Genomic DNA, 22859 nt, shown 5'->3' with positions numbered 1-22859 from the left:
AATATAATAGGTGTTTATCCTTCCTAGGTTTATAATATAAGGTCACACGTCCTTCATTCATTACTTAGAGTAGAAGGCGGCGATGTATATAAACCCTCTTCTTTTGTAATTTTACTTTTGCCAAAAATTTCCTTTGAATTCTATGTATTAGAAGCCTTATATAGGATCAAGTTTCTTTGTGTTTTTTTTTTTAACAGAAAAAGAGTCATCTTCTAGGTAAACACATAATACATCTTATCTTTTTTTATTATTATTTTAAATCATCAAAATGACTTCTAGAAAATGCAAAGAAATTTCATCCGCTGAGGGAAATTTTAGTTTTAGGCCTAAAACTGAAAGTACTAGCCATGAACCTATAGCCATTGAAATAGGTCCTAGATCTAAAAATGGCATTACTAAACCCTCTTCTACTAGAAGAGGGAATGAGAATGTCCCCAAAGAGGTTTCAAACCTCAGGGGCCAATAGAAACTTGCTCGTATAGTCTGAGCAGCAAGATCTCTAGAACTTGTATGTAGACTACATATACCTTTATATATCTTTCTTAAAACATAAGTGCTTTCTTTTAGAGATAAGCATTTTAGTAGTGGAGTTGAGATAGATCTTCGATATAGTATATTTTCAATTATATAATACCCGACTGCTCGCCCAGTTAGATGAATGACTTGATTTTTGTTGAGGGTAATTCTTTAACAAGTTATTAATGCATGATCAGGGTTCTCCAATCTTTCTCAATATTGATGGGAACACCCATAAGCTTTTTTTTACGTACACTTAATTTTTCTACAGTTTCAACCCAAATATCCACAAGGAGGTCTACAAGATTTAAACTTGCTAACTTAGACATAAGATTTGTCTGGTGGTTGTCTTCCCTTATAATACAAGGGATTAAAATACTTTTATCTCCAAGTTTTAAATAAGGCTGAACCTTCTAAAGATATTGTTGTATGGTTGTTTCTTTGGCTTTATATACTTATTAGCTTTGATTAACCACTAACCAGGATATACTTTAAATTGGTATGCATTCAAGGGCCCTGTAAGGTGTAATCTTGCTAAAAAAGCTTCATACTTTAATACATTATTTATGGTTAGGAACTCAAAATAAACTCTATATTCCAATACTTGTTCTTCAAAACTGACAAGCATTATCCTAGCTTTACTTCCATTAATATTGGAAGAGCTATTAACATATAATCCCCAGGCAGGGAAAATCAGAGGTTGTTTTACTAGAGCTTCTAGTTTGGCTCAGGAAGTTATGATCGAAAATACAGATTCATATGTATCTATAGGACCTTTAAACAAGCATTCAATAATGAAGTCTACCAAGGCTTGACCTTTTATAGTTGGTCAAGGTCTATATTGAAGTCTAAACTCTCTTAAGTCAATAGCCATCTAATTAGACGTCTAAACATCTCTGGCTTATGAAGGGTTTATCACACACGTTGTGATGTAGGTAGAAGCTAAAGAAAGTTATTAAATAAGGAACAAAAAATATTTTAAATGAAAGAAACTATAAGTGTGAGTCTTAAATTCACAAGTTTATTCTTTTTTAAAATAATGATAATGAAGTCTTCCTCGCTAGAAGGTTTATAAACCCTTAAATAGTCCAAAAACCTTACTTCAACTAGAAAATAAAAATAAAAACCTGAAATTACAAAGAACAAAAAAACATAAAATCCAAAATAAGTAAGAAATCCAAAAAAAAGTGGAAAAACACAAAAGTTGCCAAAATTAAGAGGCTTTGATGAGATTTTTTATATTTATAAATCCAATGGTCCGTGTAGCAATGCAATGGATATTATAGAGAAAATAGTCTTTGTAAAATTTTGTAAATAGTTGAACACAATCCAACAAACAAATCAGAAGTTATGGACCTTTTGAGTTGTTATTCAATCTGGTGCGACCAGATCACTTCTTGGGTTTTGACTTACCCACCAGTCCATAAATATATTTATTAGGCCATCTATGTAATTTGTCTAGGATAAATCTTTATTTAGTTATGATAAACACACACGTGACGGCTTAGAATCACTCGTTATCGCAGGCCCGACTACATCAAGTTGATTTGTCAAAACTATGACTTTGTGAGCTTGGAAATATGGTTTTATCTTCCTTGAGGCGCTCACCAGAGCAAGGGCTACTTTCTTCACTTTAAGTATCTCATTTCAACATTATGAATAGTTTGAGTATAGTAATAAAATGGATATTATATTATTTCATCCTTCTTTACCAAAACAAAGTTTACTGCTGAGTCAACCATCTTTAGGTAGAGAAAGAGGTTTTCACTCTCTCCTAGTTGAGACAATATCTTGGGAGATGAAAGATAAATTTTAAACTCTTTAAAAGCCTTATGACAACCTAAAGTTAACTCAAAGTTGGTTATGTTTCTCTAGGTCTTAAAAAATGGTAAAGTACGCCCCTCTAAATGAGCTATAAACTAATTAAGGGCAATTAATCTCTCTATAAGACAATGAAACTTCTTTATTAACCAAGGATGAGTCATGTTTAAAATGGCTTAAACCTTTTCTAGATTAGGCTTAATTCCCTTGTTACTTACTAGAAAACCCAAAAACTTTCCTTTTTTGATGGAAAGACATACTTGAAAGGATTTAGTTTTTTTAACATGTCATCAACATATCCCTTCTAAGTTAATTCTTGAATCTTTCATTAACCATTCATTAGTAAGTAGCCCTAGCATTCTTAAACCTGAATGATATTGCTCTATAATAAAAATTTCCCCCTTCAAATATAAAGTTTTTTTTTTCTTATCATCTGCATGAGAATTTGATAATATCCAAAATTGGCATTAAAAAAACTCAGATATTTAAAACCTACAATGGAGTCAACTAAATGGTTAATTTTGGGAAGAGGATAACTATCCTTTAGGCAAGTTTTATTTAAATATATGAAGTTCACACACATCTATTACTTACTGTTGCTTTTCTTAACCATTACCATATTTGCTAACCAAACAGGGTACATCACTTCCATAATAAAGCCAACATCTAGAAGCTTATCTACCTTTTGTGTTATTGATCTCTACCTTTCACCCTCGAAACACCTCTTTTTCTAGACTGGATGAACAGTTAGGTTATTCTTCAACTAATAAGTTGCAATTTCAGGACTGATTCCTGGCATGTTAGAGGTTTTTATCATAAAGTTAAACCTTTAGATATAGATGAGCTCTGTCGGTGATTGTTATTGTATTGGTGTTAAGGTTAACCTCACTTTCATGACAACTTAGTCATTTTCTTTTAAAAGAGTATTCCTTCAATTCTTCATTAATTTTAGCTCTAACCTCCAGTCTTTCTTTCAATAACCCTTATTGGTTCAATATCAAGGCCTTTTTTCCCTTCAGATAAGTAAAGGTGCATTGCTTTAAGGTTATTTTATTCTTCTTCACTGTGGACATTATTTTCAGAGTTATAAATTTCAGTGTCAAGCACCTAGTGCTAATGACTGCATTAATCTAATGCAAAAGAGATATACCTAAAATGACATTATAGGCCAAGGTCATGTCAATAACCATAAAGGTCTGCTGGAGGGAAACTCATTTAGGGGGAGTGCTAAGGGTGACTGGGAGTTTTAGGGCACCCTTCACCGGTACACCTAAACCTTCTATCCTAATAAGAGCAATTTTTATTGGAATCAGTCTTGTATAGGATATCCTCATCTGGGCTATTACTTTATGGGAAAGGATATTGATTATATTGCCATTATCCACCAACACCTGATATACTTGATGATTAGAAAGGATCATAAAGATGAACATGTCATTTCATATGGGAAAGTTATTCCCTCTCCATCTTCTAGGGTAAAGACAATAGGCACATGCCATTGGTTTAAAAGACGAGTTGTTGTAAGTGACTCCTTCCTATACTTTCTTTTCCTAGTGCGAGAATCATCTTCCGAAGAGGTTCCACCTTAAATCATGTTGATTTCAGGTAGTGCCATTATAGATTGACTAAGCACTTCCCTTTTTGGCTCGAGATGGGAATCCTTCTTCAAAAATTGATGAAGATAGCCCTTAATTATGAATCTTTCAATTTCCTTTTTCAAGGCGTAACACTCCTTTGTGTTGCATCCTTTATCTTTATGAAATAAACAATCCTTACTAGATGTACAAGTATTGGGTGGCGATTTCATAGGAGGAAGAGGGTATTAGACAAACTCTTTACCTTGGATGGCTGTACGGATTTCAAAGATACTAGCATTTAGTAGAGTAGTATGCATTTTAGGATAGTTTGAACGTTCCCTGATTTGTTTCTTTGATTTTTTCTAAGGTTGTTGTCTATCATAAGAGAGCAATCTCACTTAAGAGACCTTCTAGCCAAACTTTCTTTTGAGGAAAAAGGGAGAACCATGGCGCAACTCACTTAAAACAAGGTTCATGTTTTTTTTTTCACCCAAAAACTCGTTTCAACCTATTTTTAACCTAAAACACCTAGAAAATAATCTAGAAGCCTTGTTAAACCAATCATAACCCTCAAAAACACCCAAAAAAAAATCTCAAAACCCAAAATCAACTCAAAACTAAAAATCTTTTCAAGCTTAGATCTGTTTATTTAGGCACTTTAAAGGTAAAAACATTGAACTTGAACTTCTCTCATTATATAGAATCATTTAACACAAAAATTGATTATTTTGGTGGCCATAATTATTGTCAAAGACAATTTTCTCTCTCTACGCCTAAATTCGATGAGTCTCTTTCTCTCCCCCTATAAAAAAAAGACTAGAAAATGAGAAAATAAATAAAATTGAATTTTAAAAAATTAAAAGGACTAGTTATGGAAGAGCTAAAAAAGATGGGGGGCTAAAATGAATTTTTTAAACAAATTTCAAATCCGCCACTTATTTTACTTGCTTTCACTTCAGTCTTTTTTCTTTTAATTCAACCCTCCCTCTTAAAAAAAATACAATTGGGTGATAATTTAAACTCAAAAAGCTAAATTATATAAAATAGAAGTTCGAAAACCAAATTGAAATTTTTCAGTAAATTTGGTGCCTCCGTCTCATTTTGGTCACAGCCTTATATATGGCCCTTATTTAAGGTTGCTGGGCCTTATGTTCTAGTGGCTAAGGATGTTGCTCTCCATTCCATGTGGCTGGCTGGCCGATGTCATCGCCAGCAATTGTTGGAGCTTACGAATTGCTGGTTCCAAAAAATGGGTAGATATAACGTTTCAATTTGCCTAAAATCTCGAGTGTTTTTATGGTGGTCACATAGGTCTTAGTTTTTTTTCAATTCGCCAGCAATTTAGCCTGCTTGGATGATAGATTCTTCTCCTCGTCTGGAATTATGAACATTTTCAATGCATCAACTAGAGTTGATTTTTCTTCTTCTAATCAGGACCCATATTAAGATTTGAACTTTGAAATTGCAGATCAAAGCATTTCAGTGCTTAATGCATACCAAATCTCATTGGCAAAGAGGTTTTTTATGTGACTAAAAAGTGCATGTAACAAAGAACAAAAATAGTCTCCATGGCTATAAAATCTTTTCAACATTGAGATAAATTAGTGTTGCATTTGCTCCCTCGGATCCCCATCTTCTTCATCTATAGATTACAATCACAACAGAGCTTAGTAGGCGTAGTTCTTGACGAACATTCCTTTCTTGGCTTCATCTGACTCTCCCTCACCGGTGTACTTGCCAAGCTGAGCAAGAGAGTTGGCCTTGGCACGGATGAGAAGTGCTTCCTGAGCTGCGTTCACGTTCTCCGGCCTGCCTCCCCATGTCTTCAGGCAAGTGTTCTGGAGAGCTCTAGCATATGAGAAAGACACGTGCCATGGGTTTGCAGATTGGTTCATTGCGTTGAGGTTCAGGGTTGCTTCAACCTCGGATTGCCCACCAGACAAAAACTGCTCAAAAAATAATCCATGATCAGTACATAAACTCACTATTATTGCAAAAAACAAGAAGTAAAGCTGTGAATGAAAGTTGAACTGAAACTTGCCATGATTCCAGGGACGGCTGGGGGGATTCTCCGATGAAGGAGCTTGAGTGTGTACTCAGCAACTTGCTCAGGGGTGGCCCTGTCCTTGCACTCTGCACCAGGAGTGACCATACTAGGCTTGAGAAGGATACCCTCAAACATGACATTGTTCTCTGCCATGTAGAAGAAAACCTCAGCCCAAACCTTCTGGGCTACTTCGAAAGTCCTGTCAATGCCATGCTCACCATCAAGCAAGATTTCTGGCTCCACAATTGGGACCAATCCATTGTCCTACAAGATCCAAGTGACAAAATCTTCACAATCAGAAAGTAGAGATTATAAACAACAGGTAGCGATACAGCAATTTTTTTGGGGTGCTATACTTGAGAAATGGCTGCATAGCGGGCAAGACCCCAGGCAGCCTCCTTCACTGCCAAGGCAGATGGACCGTTGGGAATGCTCACAACAGTACGCCTGACCGATGAAAGCAAGCATTTAGTTAATTAGTTTCGTTGCAAAGTAATGGTTACAGAAAGTTGGCATTTTGCGAAACATAGAGAAACAGATCTCATACCATTTGGCAAAACGAGCTCCCTGTTGGTAGTAAGCAGCTGTGCGGGAGGCGAGTCCATCGAGACCTTGGCACCATGACTCATCATTGGAACCAGCTAGAGGCACCAAACCCTAATGTTTTCATTTTTCAAACTGTATGTTACTAAAATTTCGTTCAATAAACAATAAGATGTATGCTCTTTTGCCTATACTATCAAATTTAGTTAACTCAATGACAAGAATAAAGCAAGAGTTTAATTTCAATAAAAAAAGTTTGGAATTCGTGAAAACTTAATGTAAGGAGACATGTGTCGGAGTATTACCTTGTCAACTTTGATACCGGGAACAATCTTTTGCTCAACAAGAACATCAACCATCTTCTTGCCATCAGTGGTGGATTGGTAGAGAGTCTCCTCAAAAAGGATGGCACCAGAGACGTAATCGCCTAGGCTAGGGACTGTTACAAGAAGGGTACGGTATGCCTGGCGGTTAGCCTCGGTGTTCTCTAGCCCGATTGAGGCGAGACGTTTTCCACAGGTAGCGTTGGACTCATCCATGGCCAAAATACCTCGGCCAGGAGATGCAATAGTTTTCTACAATATCCAGAACAAGAACAGATAAGTGCGGTCTCATTTACCCAAAAAAACTAAAAGGGCAGTGTCTTATATCATGGACTTAAAGCTGGCATGAGAAGTACTATCACCTTCTACTTAAAGCCTATGCTTCACACTATATATCATGTATGAGAAAGTCATTGCATGTCATATTTTTTGCAAGTACTGTCGAGTCTAACTCCAGTTAAAGTGATTGAAAGATGTAACAATATTACATACCGCGGTTTTGACAAGCTCCTCCGCATAGGAACCAGCACGAACGGTAAGAGCAGAAGGGGCGGTGGAGCGGCACCGGACAATGGAGGCAGAAGGCAAGCGGAGGGTCTGGCCCTTAACAAACTCAGACTTGTCTAGAACTGGCGATGACTTGAGAAATGATGCGGAGGCCATCTTTCTTTTTTCTGTTTTTGATGATAGGAGACTACACTAACAGTGCAAGATAGCCTATAACAAGTGTCTATATCTTATCTCCTCTCTATCTTGTGCCTCTTTACCACACATGCATGCACAATTTATATTTGGCTTCCATGTTATCACAAGATGTCACATTTGAGGCTGTCCTTCATCGACAAATAAAAATTTGCCACGTGGATGATATAGAGCGCGGTACACTTTGTTTTGTGTATGCGTGGTTGAAATAGATGGTTTTATTCCCACCTCGTAAATTAATGAAATTATGGAGTCATAAAGCTGATATTTTCTCTTCTATGTCAAGAAGAACAGACAACTGCATCCCATTCACTATGTTACGGATTCCAAATCAGTGTCGCTTGGGAGATTTCTCTGGAGAGTAAATATGAGGTTGTAATCTCTCTTGTTTTGTTTCTTAGCTTCATTTGATTAATGGCCATTGTTTAATAGCCAGATTTGATGGTATATGATTCCCCTCTCAACGGTAGATAGCTTGCCATATCAGCTTTCTATGTGATGGGCTCGAGTTTCTATGCCCTATAGTGGGTCTAAATATCACTGGGTGGTTCCACTTGAAGGACCCACTAAAATAGCATAGATTCATGGCAGAGGCACCAAAATACCAACGTTTTTTGGTTAAAGGAACCCCACTACGTACGGCTTTAGACAAATTAGAGCCTTAATTCTTGATACCTTGCCTCAACGTGGTCGTTGGTCAAACTGGTGGTTCTGAACATCGGTTGCAGAAGCCTGAAGAACGAGAACTGAGAATCAGGTGAGTAGGGCTGCGGATCCTCACAATTAGTACAGGATTCAATTGGACGTGAGATTTCAGTCATGGAAAGCCCCTGTCAAGTTCAATGGGACGGTAATGCATTGTATAATATGAACATGAGAAGTAGATATAAAATCTTTAATGTACATGTCAGTATTTCAGAGACAACAACTAAACTTAAGGTTGTCCGGTCCATCATTCATTCGGTTGAATAGCGTGCTTATGTAAAAATATTTCACACTTACGCAGAACTGATCTAAACCCTACGTCCATCACAATTAAAAGCGGTTGCTAGAAGCAGGAGATGTGCAACGAAGTTGAAATTATAAAATGTACAATGTTCTCAAGTAAAATCAAGAATGTTGATCCAAAGACAGGTCAGCAATGCCATGAATCAAAGTATCAAGGGACTCCTCTTTCAAATCTTTCCATGCTCCGGAAACATCAGATGATGATGGAGTGGATTGAACAGGATTTGCAGCAAGCGCCTTGTTCAATTGTTTGATAAGCTCATCTTCCTCATCTGGAATGCCCGAACCCCAAACCTTAAAGATATCCTCAGTTGATGGCTCAGTATCAGATGCTGTAAAACCCATATCAAGTCCTGAACCTACTGGCAGACGCATCTTTGAGTCATCATCTTCCTTGTAATTAGGCGAGAAGGCATGTTCGAGAGAAGTTTCTGAGAGATCTCCCTGAAGGAGTTGTGATGATGAAACATCAACCTCCTCGTTGATTGGAAAACCGTTGCTTCTTGTTTGTATTTCTTTATCAATTGTAGAGACCTTATCTCAGAATGCCTGTTCCTCTAGGCAAGTCATCATTTCCAGGTTCAGAAGAGTCATGTGACTCTGGCTGCAGACTGAGAAATTCTAGGAAAACATCTTTCAGAGAACTCCAGTCACCATCTGAAATTTCAGGATCTTTAACAAAGCAAGAATCAACCCAAGCTACATCTTCAGGTGAAAGAGCATCTCCGTTCTCATTAATTAGACTCCCAAGAATGAACAAGAACAGAAGATATAGAGCCTTGTACCGTCTCACTATCACCAGCAGTCATGGCTAAAGATATGTAGGAAGCAACGTCAATAAACAAGAAGGAAGACAGGTTAATCCACAGCCATAAAAACTCAAGAGGCAGAGATAAATTGATTTTCTAGTGAGGACATGCAAATTACATTTTGTCCTCAGCAATGAGGCCTCCATGGTGGCATTGCCCTGCACAATTATCTAGTCGAAGAGCGCTTCCATAACAGTTCAAAATATGGTTCAAATAAGACATCGATCTAGTCCACCGGAGGCAGAAAACTCATTTTCTCTTTCTATTAATGATAAGCGTACTGCATTTCCTTCGAATAAAACCATCTTTCCCAAGAACACAGGCCAGCTCACATGCTGAGAGAAACGGATGTCCTAAAAAAATTATTGCAAAGGGGAGCTTTCTTATTATCTTGTCCTACGATGAGAGTATGCGGCAAGCCGTCACAACCCACAGTAGCCACCGGAAATACTCAAATCCAACATTTGTCCAATATCAAAGAATACAGAAGCCAAGACAGAAATAAAGCCACTTGGAATCCTAACCATTCCAGCAATATAATTATCTAGAACCGTAACCATATATACCTTTACCTATGTTAATCATAACATTCAGCCCCCTTGCAATGAAACTCTTCATCAGACAATTACAAGCATTATCATTCAGTCATATCAGACAGCAATTCCCATTCCTAGTTAGCAAGCATTCTACTATCAAAATAAATAAATAAATATGTATATATATATATAGACACACACACACTCTAGCATGACCCTACGAAAAAAGTTTGCATAGACAACAAATGCATCATAAAAAATAGTTGTTACAATCAGGGCAAAATAATTAACAATAACATGAAATTTGTTGAATTTCTAACAAACTAGAGGCAAGATTTTAGCATTGTTACTAACTAAGCTCGACGATTAAAGTTGGTGTCTCTTACTAGAAATCAACTAGAGGTTTCCAATGCGGCAATTTTGAAGTAAGAAACTATCAATGATTGATGCTGATAAGTTCCAAATTCTGTTCAAGAATAAGGTTATTATGTTGTATAACTGGTTGATCTCTTGGTTCAAGTAATCTAACTTATTCTTTATAGTTAAGGTATCTAATAATTTGAAATAAAAAGTCTAAATGGTCGGTAAGTGGTAGTAGGTAATGCCTGATAAAACAAATTACCAATAGTTATAGTAGTAGTAAGTGGTGCTTGATAAGTCAGGTAACCGATAGCTAGTACTTATAAAAGGTTATTTTTTACAGACATGAAGACTCTTCAATTGTAAAGTCATTAAATTTATAGAAAGAGAAAGTGCAAGAATATTTTAGAGAGATAAACTATGAAAATATGTATGCTAAAAATATTGAGAATAGAGAGATTATGAATCTTTGACTTAAATGATTCATGACATATTTATAGTCCATAAATCTTGGTCTTTTTATGGAAAGAAAGAGGCGAAGTATAATTTCATTCTTCTGATATTTTGAGTTGTATTTTAGTTAAAATAATATATATTTGATCAGTATAAAATATTAAAAGATCTATATGAGCTCTAAAATTTTTTTTCTGGCGAGCATTGGGCTCAGGCAAAGTACTCGTGTCCCTAGTCCTTGGGCTCGAGCTCCTTACTTGAGCCCATGCTTTTTGGTACCTGGCCCAGGCTACCATGCCCAAGCTCAAGTTTTTTTAGAATTTTTTTTGTTTGCTTTATTTTTTTTGAAGGATTTTCTTAGATCCATTTTGGAGGAATTTTTTGATCTACTTTATATATATCCATCAAATGCCTGTGTGAGATGAAGAGAGAGAAAAGGAGAGTTGTGAAACATATTGTTTTGAAGAAAAAACCCTAATTCTTAGTTGATAAAATTGGTTATTGTAATTGAAGTTTCTAAAAGGAAGAAGGCGAAGAAAGAGTCAGTGCTTGATTCTGTTGTTGTAACGCCTATGACGTGTCGTCATTTGATTTACTGGTTTAGTAGCTTTAGTTATAACTTACAAGTTGGTTCAAATAGTATTTTTGGGTCAATGATCCATTAGCCCAATAACTAAACCTTATGTTAATTATATTGGGTCAACCGCCCAATAACAACCTGAATAAGAGGGAAAAAAAACCACACTATAGAGTAAAAATCGATAATTTTTAGAGTTATTTGTTTTGTATCTTTAAAAATATTTTTTTAAAAAAATAAATTTATTTTATTTTTTATTTTAAATTATTTTTTAATGTTTTTAAATTTTTTTTAATGTATTGATTTAAAAAAAAAAAATTATTTTAATATGTTTTCAAATTAAAACAATTGGACTTGAACTTCAGGGAGAAACCCACGATTTTAATCTCGCTGCGAGATTCGCTGACTTTAAGCAATTCGTGGAAAGGGTTGTTTTGCTCTTGTCAAGATAAGGGTTTTCGGCACATAAAATGCAGTTACATATGAGTACACTAGTGTTCTTGTCTATGAAAAGGGAGGATCTTTTGCACTGGATTAAGTGGCCCCAAGAGCAAGAAATTTAAGATTTCCATGGAAAAAAGTTATTATAGAGATATTTAAACTGAAGAATTGAAAGCGAGCCAATTTTTTTAGTTTATTATAGAGATATTTACACCAAAGAATTGAGAGCTGAGATATGCACGCTTTGCAGTAGCGCCTGGAGAAGCGTTGTGGGTGTTCTTGATCAATTTGGGCTCTTGGGTTATTTTCGTGCATTTGTTAATGGATCTGCTCATTTTCTTGTTTGTCAAAAAATGCGAGCCTATTTTTTTAGTTTATTCTCGTTGCCTTCTGTTTTTAGGGCGTATATAAGAATAGAAGGCTGCATATTTGTTGTTTGCCCGGAAAAAGAAATTATTTCCGTTGCCGGGACTTGAACCCGGGTCGCTCGGGTGAGAGCCGAGTATCCTAACCAACTAGACTACAACGGATTGTTGGCAAGTTGTTGGCAAGTAAATATATTTATTAAGAACTTATTCCTATTCATTGATGTTGAGCGAATTGGACATTCCCTTTCCAGCTTTTGGAATAGATCCTGTATTGAGCCCAGTTAATTGAGCGGTTCAAAAACGCCCATAAAACCTTTTTTAGGCCCAGTAATCCAACTCCATTTTTACTCAGCTACCCGGCAAACGTCTGTTGAAGACCTGAAGTTCTTGAGAGAGGAGAGCGGAAGGATAGCTCTCTCTCGTGAAGCTTTCTTGGACCAGCTTCTCTTACATCCATGTCCAAATTGATTTATTTATATATATATAAATTCCTCCTTTTATTTATCTTCTAAATCTTAACCAAAATGATAAGCAAATGAGTAAGTAAATCTACAAACCATCCAGGCTTAACACCTCGAGAATCCCATTAACTTGTTTACCAGATCAAAATAATAAAAGAACCTGTGTTGGTTTTCACAGTCCATCAATTTCTGGCAACCACGCCTCATTGTTTTGATAAACTTGCAAGTTGCCTCATCTTCCATTTTCTTGATATAATGGCGAGTTTTGATTATAATGGTGAAACCACCAGTTGAATACGGTAGATAGGGAACAAAATGACCGGTGTTCGGCCAATAAATGAGCTTCACTAACGTTAGATGATCCAAGAAATCAATGTCTAACCATTCATAAAGAGAAACTTGGTTCATAACGTGAAATAAGCCAGCCATGTTCTGTAGGTGTCAATGTCATTGCTCTTTCAGCCTTTCTCCATACGATCTTTAGCCAATGAACATCTGGCCATTAGGCCAATTTTGCCTACTCTAGGAAACATTTCTCACACCCCGACGTATTATACTTTGTCGTATATTTATCCTAGTATCTGGAGCACAAAATATATAAAATTAATTATGAAGTATTAGAGATATGATTCATACTACGTGTTTTAATTAGCAGGATAAGAAAAAAAAAAATGAATAAGATTAAGCTGAAGAGTATTGATTGGAATGGACTGAATAATACTGGACTGAACATATAATTATCCTATGTTTAGTGTATTTTGCATTGACCAGATAATTTGTTTTCTTTTATGAATGATAGACACTAGAACGGATTTGGTAGATCAAATATCTGGATTGATCCGAGTTTAGAAAAAAAAAATTATTTAATTTGACTCGATTAAAAATTTAGATCAATTCATGATAAGATTTATCTAACTTGACTCGGTCAAAAACTCATGTTAATTTTATGATCCGATTAGCTGAAGATAAAACTCAAGTTATTATTTTTTTATTTGTTATTTGTTTTATTTGGGATTGTTTTTAAATTGATTTTTTTGTTTTACAATTTCAACTTTTTTAAATTTTTTTTCTATCAAATTTTATTTTTATTTTTTTATTGCTACTTTTTTTGCTTTGGTAGTTATTTTATTTTATTCTGTAGCACAATTCCAAATAAAAATTTTATTTTATTATTTTTTTTATTCATATTATTTAAATTATCAATTAAATCATTAACTCGTATCTCAAATTTTTCTATCTTTTACATTGAAACTGTTTTTGTCCACCTGGAGTGGACAACGGGCATCAAATCTAGTTAATCTCAAAAGCTGACCTCCGAACACACAAAAATAAAAGAGAAGCTAAGTGGCTTTTGAGTCAAGAGCCCACTTAAAAAGTGGTAAATTGAACGAAAGCTTTTCAAGAGCGGAATTAAATTTTCACATGCAGGAATCTGTAAAGGGAATGCCTATAAAGTCACGAAACACATCACATGTCTTTCAATTGATTGAAAGCCGGCCAGCGAATGCTCTGTTCTTACAACTAAATTGAAAATGAAATATCAAGAAAATGGATGATGAGGCCTTGCAAGAAAATTGAAGATTTCATTTCCTTGTATCAGATTAATTAAAGCCAGAATGGGATTTTACTTCTCAAAATCAGTTCCTTATCCTTTGTAAGAAGTCACGACGATTCTTCGTGATCCAGTGCTAGCAATTCAGCAGCTACCAAGCCTCCACCCTCTCTGCTTTCGCCGGGACGAGAGACATTCCTCCGGCTTTTAAATGCCAATAAACACTGTTTTATGTGCAAAACTGAGCTCTGTTTGTCTCAACTAAAACTGGGATTTGCTGCAAAATAAGCAAGCACACCAACAAATGGTGCATTAATATACGTTGTTGGCTCGGATTTTCTAAAATCATCTCGACTATCTTCGTATGAATCATCTTCGCTAGGTCCACCCACAATAGCCCCAACATGAACGTTAGGGTTAGGGTTTGATGAATTGCAGTAGATTGAGCCTTCTTTGCAAGCTATAAGATCAGGATGATCCTTAACCGACGGCAACGATGAGCCACGGTGATGAATCCGTTGAGGATAATGATCGCTATATCCGACCATATAAGACAATCCCAGAGGGTTGTCTCCTAAAATGTAATCAACTTGCCTCTTAGCCTGTTGCCGAAGTGAATAGGGACCGACATTTACATTTCCACAGTTGACAGATTGCGATGTTCTTTCCAGGTAATTTGCATAAGCAAGTAGCAAAAATGAAATCGTCGTTGCGTGCTGCAGGTTGCTGCCTCCTGGCTTGTAGATTAGGCCACCTGGAGTGTATTCTACGTGAGAGGATGATGATTCAGGTATGAGGGTGCACATGAAGCTATCAGCTGATTCTTTGTATGACTGGAGAGAGTACATGTTTCCTTCTAGAACCTCCTATGACACAATAATCAAATTTACATAAATAGCCTTGGGAAAAAACTATAGATGCAATTAAAAAACTTAACACTAGCTTTTAAAAACATTAAAGTCTGCATTAATTATTATTGAATTGATTAAAAATAAATAAGTTTTATTATTTTATTTTCATAATAAAACGACAAAAACACTATCAAAAGCAAAGAATTTAAAACTAGTATTATGTTTCATTTTCATATATCCACAATAATTTTATTTGTTATTCTAATATCAACCAAGGAATAATTTAACATTTTAATCAAATATAAAAATAATAAACAATTAAAAAACATGGTAAAGCAATCAAAACATTTTTAAAAACAAAAATTTTAGAAGTAGAGTCGATGAGCTTTTTCATCTTTTTACATAGTATTTTTTGTTATTACTTAGCTCAGAAGTAATTTAATATTTAATTAAATATTAATAAAAAAAAAACAGGAGCGTGTATCTCAGCACCATTTTCTCTCCTCTTCCTCTCACATGTATGCCTTAAGTTAATTTTGTTATATATAATATGTTTTCACTGTGTCAAATAAAACGAATTTCATATTTTTAAAACCCATTTCAAATAACAAACTTTGAAATCAATTATAGTATAGAATTGATTCAATACTGGTGCAAAGAATCAGGAGTGCAAGCTTGTTCGAATTTACTACTAACCTTTGAGACAAGAACATTAAGGCCAGCATGCTTGTTGTCCCACCCAAATTCATTAATATTTTCATCAGCTCCCAGGGTCTCCCCATTGTTTTGTAAGAAACTAAGGTAAGTGTCATCGTAAGATGCCCTCCTAAGCCATGCTGCTCCCCATAGCAACTCATCCTGACGAAACCAGTCAAAATAGAATCAGATCAGTCTGAATTTAATAATTTAACACATCCTTTATCCAGACTACTTAAAATTGTCTGATTCCTACAAATGGTAAGAAATTAGCACGCAGAGAGCATTGCAAATTGATCAAATCATCAAAGAGATGTCTACTCACTTGATAACCATCAAAATCGCAATAGAATGGGCATGCACCATCTTTAATATTGGAGTTGTCACTATAAGCTCCTCTGTAACTATCAGCAAATTGGAAGGCATTAATGGCGTTTCTTAGTAATGTTTCTGCATATCCCGGGTCCGACGATCGAAATGCCATAGATGAAGCTGCCAAGGCTGCCGCAGTCTCACCGGCAACATCAGATGCCGGGTTTGGTGCATCCACAGCATAAACAATCCTAGGAGTATCCATGTCCTCTGGTCTTTCCCAGCAAATATGGTCTGTATTTGGATCCCCCACCTGCAGCTTAAGAAATTTAGTGTTAATTAAACAGCCAAATCAAATTATTATGGTCAAAATAAAACATCAAACAAAATGTATTTATGTTTTGATTCTTATTAATTATCACTATGGGCTTAATTAGTCCTTGAAATTAACATAACAATCATGGTAGATCAATCGTCCCGTCAAGGGAAGTGAAGTGCAGTCTTAAAACTAAGTCAAGTGACTGTTTATTTTTTATGTTTTAAAAAGGTTAATTTTTTTATTTTTTATTAATTTTAAATTAATATGTTTTTAATATTTTTAAATTATTTTGATATATTGATATTAAAAATAATTTTTAAAAAATAAAAAATATCATTAATATATATATTTTAATATAAAAAAAAATATTTAAAAAAAGTAAGCGTAAAACAAATTCTAAATTCCTTATTTTCTACTGAATATAAACATGATGGGCCCAATTTCTTGGGCCATACAAGTCCTGGGCCTTTAAGGACAACAGAGTACTGTCATGCATCATTGCGAACCCGTGATGACAATGAAAATTGGAAAGGAAAAGGAATAGAAAAATTGTTTAGGATGGGTTTAGATATGTGATAATAATTATAAACTTATAAAAAATGAAAATCTAAACTTATAAAAAAAAAATTGGAATAGAAAAAATTCAAAAAGTTTTTTTCTTAAAAAAGTAAAATAAACACAGCCAAAATAGATAGATATACATTTAGGATGGGTTTAGATATGTGATAATAATTGTTTACATTAAAATAATATATCTTTATTTATTAATATATTAAACCAATTTAAAAGTATAAAAAAATTATTTTTAAAGAAAAAACGATGACAAACATACCTTGAAGGCAGTGCAAGCAGGTGAAATCTTAATCTGGTCAAACCTAATATTTCACCGGGTGATGACTTGTGGGGGCCAAAAAGGTCGGTACAGGACAATCTGTCTAGCAAGTTTTACACAATTGGCCACATATCTACATTTCTTCACTCACTCCCAGATTAGTTCAACCTCGCCGGAAGCAACTCACATGCCCCAACTCCCCAGACTACCCCTACCCATCCCGAAAATCACAAAACTACCCCCTGGCATTTACCAAAAAAGAGTGTGTTTGGTATTGCGGTAGCTTTTGTGGTTGTGGTTTGAAAAAAGTTGTTTTATAAAAAGTACTTTTAGTTGAGGTTGGTTTGAAAAAATAGGTGTTTGGTTAAAACTGTGGTTGAAACTGAGGTTGAGTAAAAAGTAGTTTAATGTGTTTGGTTAAAAAAATGCTTTTTCAAATTGAGGTTATAAAATATATATATATATAATATATATATATATATATATATATTGTTTTTTAATTTAAATATTGTAGATTTTAATTATTGTTATTACATCATGAAATAAATAATATTTTATATAAAATATTTTTTATTGTTTCATTAAACCATTTACAATTCCATCACGTATAAAATACATCCGATAAGGACTATAGTTTTATTGGTTTTGTAAGCGCGCAACAACATCAGGTAAAATATCATCAGAAATAAAATTAGGATTGTGATCAAATTCTACAAATATTACGTCATCAAACGATCTTCTTCTAATTTATATAGTGTTATTGGATAATGTAAAACACTAATTTTTTTAAAATAAAACACAATTAAAAATAAAAAATATTTTTTTTTACTGGATCAGAACCAGGTCCGGTATTCACTGTTCATGTGAACAGTGGAAGAATTCTCCACTGTTCATATGAACAGTGAAGGAACTCTCCACTGTGCACTTAAGTGAACAGTGGAGAGTGAATTAATTTCACTCTCCACTGTTCACTCAAGTGCACAGTGGAGAGTTCATTCTCCAACATGAGAAGACGCAGGTAGGATCGCAGGAGAAGCAGATAAAATCTACTTCTCATGAGCTGAGGTTCGACCTCAGTTATTAGGTGGGGCCCATGTAAAAAAATGAGAAGTTTGGATTAACCAAACACTTTACTTCAGCTTTTGTTTTCAACCGCTGCCGCAACCGCAGCGCCAAACGGCCACAAAGAGAGAAAGAAAACTAGTGTCCCTGCGGCCACTTGTGACTTACCTGAACAAAAATCCGGTTAGGCTGAGAAACAGTCTTGAGCAGATAATCGGTGGCCCAACGAATGGCAACTAAGCTATTTCTCAACTCATTTGGAGGCATTAAGTCTCCAAATTCATTAACACTCCACGCCAACATTGTAGTTGTGAATGCCATGGGGAAGCCGAACTTGACATTATCACCGGCATCATAGTAGCCACCGGTCAGGTCTGTATTATATGTCCACCCGTCACTTAGGCCTGAATTAGCACGCCAAGTTACGCGTTGGTCTTGTGGCAAATAGCCTGACCTTTGACCCTCGAAGAAAAGAATGGACTTTGATAATGCATCTTGGTACTCGTGGTAGCTTGACTGAAACAGGGGTAATTGAGCGAGCAGTGCAGTGAAAAGAAGAGCGTGATGGGGAGGAGAGAGGTTCTTCATGGTGCTGAAGATGGGTTGTGGTGGTGGCTTCTTCTTTTAGTATATGCAAATGTAAAGTGTGGTGTGGTGTTGAGGTTTTGGTTTTGGTTTTTTTTTTATGATTATTTTTTAATGGTGCATTTAATCCTTTTATTTTTTTAATTTTATTTTATTTTATTTTATTTTTTTATTAAAATGAATGTCCGGACCAGCTTGCATATACCTCAACTAATTCCATGAACTTTGAAGTTAACGACCATGTAATTCTTCAATGATCATTATATAAACAATTACAAGACTCGAACCTAAGATCGTGGAAGAAGCATATCTCAAATTATTTTTACAGTGGACATGTAAAGTGGATCATGTCATCCAAGTTTAATTCATATTTACAATGTACTTTTACAAAACAAGTTGTTTCATGTAGGCCCATGTTCTATAATCATGTTTGTTTATAATCAAATTATTTTTTAACACAACCAATTGTGAATGTTATTTTTTTATTTATTTAATTTTTTTTTAACATAAATATTCGAGACAGCTTATATGCATTTCAACTAATTCTATGGATTTTGAAGTGAACAATCATGTAAATCTCCAGTGATTATTATATTAACAATTACAGAATTTGAACTTGAGACCACATGAAAAAATAAACTTCTTGATCTCGAATTTTTACCACTAAATCAGTTGCTAGATGGTTTTATGAATGTTGTTTATTAACATGTCGTGTAATTGTAATTTCAATCATTATGTCTCTATTTTAGTCTTCATTCTACATTCAATTAATCATTCTATAAATAGTTGTATTTAATTAAATCTCTACCCTAAGTTACCCAAGCTACATGTATGAAACTTGACTCCATTTAAATAATATTTGTTATTATAATAATATTTATTTTTTAAAATAATATTTATTTAGAAATATATTAAATAATATTATTTTTTTAAAAAATAATAATATTAATATATCAAAATAATTCAAAAACACTAAATTTTTTTATTAAAAATACAATTTTAACACGGAAGACAAAAAACTCTCTTATTATAATTTCTTCACTCGAGAGCTCCGAGCTCAAAAAGTAGTTGGTGGAAAGACCACTTGATTAATAAACAGAGTAGGAGGATGTCATTAAGATAAGCATAAGTAGGAATATCGAAGACAAGAGTAAAGGGCTAAAGGCCCACCATTAACCCGCCGGAGAGTAAAGGGAGGTGCTGTCACGAGAAGGGGATGGGATGAGTATAAGCGCCGACACTTCCTATGTCTGTCAGTTTACTTCACAGGTATACCCAATGTCAGTGCAGAATGCATGGACAAAAATTAATTATCTTGGCTTTTTTTTTCTTTTCCTTTTTTTTTCATGGGCCCCTGAAATAATTAAAGAAGAGCTGTGAAATGAGGGAAGTACATGGATTAATCTATACCTTCAGTCAACCGGAAGTTGAGGGCACTCTCCGTGCAGTGGTCGGAAAAAAGTGGAGAGCTAAAGGCTGGCTTGGAAGCTCGGGCGAGATTGTGCTGAAATTAAAATTCCAACTTCATTAATTGTCTACTTTTATGAAATTTTGCATATAAAGTGATTTAGACCTATATTTTTTTATTTATTTTAAATTAATATTTTTTTAGTTTATCTGATCGTTTTGATACGTTGATATCAAAAATAATTTTTTTAAAAATATTATTTTAATTTATTTCTAAATAAATTTTTTTTTAAAAAAAATCACAACTACACTCCCAAATAAACATAAAACCATCAATACTGATTTATGTAGCAATTGAGGTTGTTCTTGAATGTTAACTGAAAAGGGTTGATGAATTAAGGTTGGGTGTTGGGATTAGTTAACTGGTCTATGGTAATATATATATAATATATATATATATATATATATATATATATATATATATATATAAACACTAGTCTATAGTTTTCTTTTTATCAGAATATGGATTAGAATCAATAGAGAAGTGGATGGATGATGACAATTTATCCAATTATGTCATCATCTCGTTAATTATCATTCTGTTGGTCTATATAATAGAATATTGGATATATATACCTCTTACTTATCTTCCATATAATTGAATATTCACATGAAAAATATATACGTGAGTTTTTCACTTTATCATTAAACAAAGTACTAAGATTGCTGTAATAAAATTATCGTTATATTATTCAGTTAAGAAAATGGGAGGTTTTGTACTTAGAGTAGTTTGGTTTTTTTTATATAAATTCTTGATTATTAAAATATTACTCGGGGATTTATTTATTTTTTCTAAAAATTTTATGTAGTAAAATAAGCTTTTACCCCTAAGTTTGACGAAATATAAAACCGTTTAACCAAGTGTTTTTTTTCTTTTCTTTTCATAGATTTTAAAATAATAAAAATACTTTTTTTATCACATGGTCAAAAAATTATAGAGCTACTTGTTTTTTTAGTTTTTTACCTTCTTAGTATATAGTAAAAAATACACATTTGATCTTAGAAAAGACAGTAAATAAGATATGTGTTTGGAGTATTTTTGTCTTTTCACATGTTTTTTTATTTATTTTTAGAGTCATTTGGGTGGTGTGTGTAGCGTCATTCAGTGGTCTAACCTAATTATTCACTGTTTTTTTAAAGGCATCATTGTGTCATCTTCCTCTTAGTGTGACACATGATTACATATAATTATCATGGTGTCTCCGGAGTTGTTTTTTTCTCTCTCTTTCTCGTGCTAAAAAACGTGTATGATTATTCTTTTTGTTTTTGGTATTTCAATTTCAATTCTTATTTTTTTTTAATGTTTGTTCCTATCTCTTTTATAAAAGTTTTATTTATTTTCAACTTAGTTTTTCAAATATAATTTCTCATATATTATTTTTTTCATTTCGGTCCTTATTTTTTTTATTTTTAATTATCTTCTCCAATCCTTCTAGTGATGTTTTGGTGGCTTTCAATTTCATCCTCCAATCAAAGTTTATGTTGTCTTGTTTTTTTTTTTTTTTTTTAATTTGAGCTTAATCCTCTTGATTTGTTTTTTTTTCTTTTGTTAAAGTTATTTTTCAATCCAGTAACCCTTTAATTGTAGTTTTTTGTTTTCCCTCTAATTCATTTATTTTATTTTATTTTTCATCCTTATTCTTTTAATTATATATTTTTTAGATTTTTTCATGGAGCTGGTTTTTTTCATGGTTTCATTTTTTAACTTTTGATTTGTAGGGGATTAAGCTTCGTAATTTTTTTATTGACAGTGCTTCCTGTTTAATAACCCGGGCCACGTGTTTGAAAAGTTAATGTCATTTAACATATTTTTTTTTTCATATTTTCTTTTGCTATCTTAACGTTCTATATTGGTTTGTTTTTGTAATTATCTTCAATTTCTTTTTTTAGAAGTTTATCACAGTCTCATGATTTAGATCACAACTTCTACAAGTCTTTTTTGAATACAAGTTTTTTTTTTTAAAAAAATTATTTGTTTTTTTATTTTGAAAATATTATTCTAATTCATCCATGATTTGTTTTTTGGTTTTATACAAATGAAATTTATTTTTTAAATTAAAAAAATCATTTTTAAATAATATTTATGTTATATCTGGCCTTGTGGAATATATTTTCTAAGGTATAGGTTTATTCAATCAATTTTATTTGTTTTTTTTTTATTATATTTTATTGATTTAAATAAACAAGTTCAACAAACATAAACGGATAAATATTTTATTTTATGTGATTGAATATCTTAATCCATATTCATCTTTTATTTTTTTTTAATTTCTCTTCTAATTATTATTAATAATTTTTTTATTAAAAAAAATTACAGCCCGCAAAATTTCACGGATTAAATAGCCAAAGTTAGTATTTATATAGAGTTTGTTTGACAATGTGTTTGTGGTTGCTTTTCAAATAAATTTTTATGTTAAAATATATGCCAATGATATTTTTTTTATTTTTTAAAAATTATTTTTGATATCAGCACATCAAAATAATTTGAAAATATTAAAAATATATTAATTTGAAGTAAATAAAAAAATAAAAAAAATTAATTTTTTTTAAAATAATTTTACAACACAAAAAAAAAACCATTTTGAACACGTACTCAAAATGGTAAGTGGAAAGCAACAATACCGTGCTGTACATGATGACA

At 33.4% G+C, this 22859-nt stretch overlaps 2 protein-coding genes and 1 non-coding gene across 3 annotated transcripts; all 3 read right to left on the bottom strand.

Moving 5' to 3' along the window:
• Positions 1–5458: 5458 nt before the first annotated feature.
• On the bottom strand, positions 5459–7594 carry LOC118050602 (fructose-bisphosphate aldolase 1, chloroplastic). The gene is made up of 6 exons (XM_035060982.2): positions 7320–7594; positions 6810–7079; positions 6509–6618; positions 6318–6408; positions 5956–6225; positions 5459–5860 (listed from the first exon to the last, which is right to left on the bottom strand). Exons 1-6 carry the CDS (start codon positions 7488–7490, stop codon positions 5582–5584), a joined length of 1191 nt encoding a protein of 396 aa, XP_034916873.1. The 5' UTR covers positions 7491–7594; the 3' UTR covers positions 5459–5581.
• A 4576-nt stretch (positions 7595–12170) lies between these two features.
• TRNAE-CUC (transfer RNA glutamic acid (anticodon CUC)) lies at positions 12171–12243 on the bottom strand. The gene has a single exon. It is a non-coding gene; the product is annotated as a tRNA-Glu (tRNA).
• Positions 12244–14213: 1970 nt separating this feature from the next.
• LOC118050609 (endoglucanase 24) lies at positions 14214–18798 on the bottom strand. Its single transcript, XM_035060989.2, has 4 exons — positions 18335–18798; positions 15967–16266; positions 15642–15803; positions 14214–14960 (listed from the first exon to the last, which is right to left on the bottom strand). Exons 1-4 carry the CDS (start codon positions 18752–18754, stop codon positions 14352–14354), a joined length of 1491 nt encoding a protein of 496 aa, XP_034916880.1. The 5' UTR covers positions 18755–18798; the 3' UTR covers positions 14214–14351.
• Between the last annotated feature and the right edge of the window lie 4061 nt (positions 18799–22859).

This window comes from Populus alba, chromosome 4 (genome assembly GCF_005239225.2).
Source record: "Populus alba chromosome 4, ASM523922v2, whole genome shotgun sequence".
Classification (NCBI taxonomy): domain Eukaryota; kingdom Viridiplantae; phylum Streptophyta; class Magnoliopsida; order Malpighiales; family Salicaceae; genus Populus; species Populus alba.
This window is presented reverse-complemented; position numbering and strand designations above follow the sequence as displayed.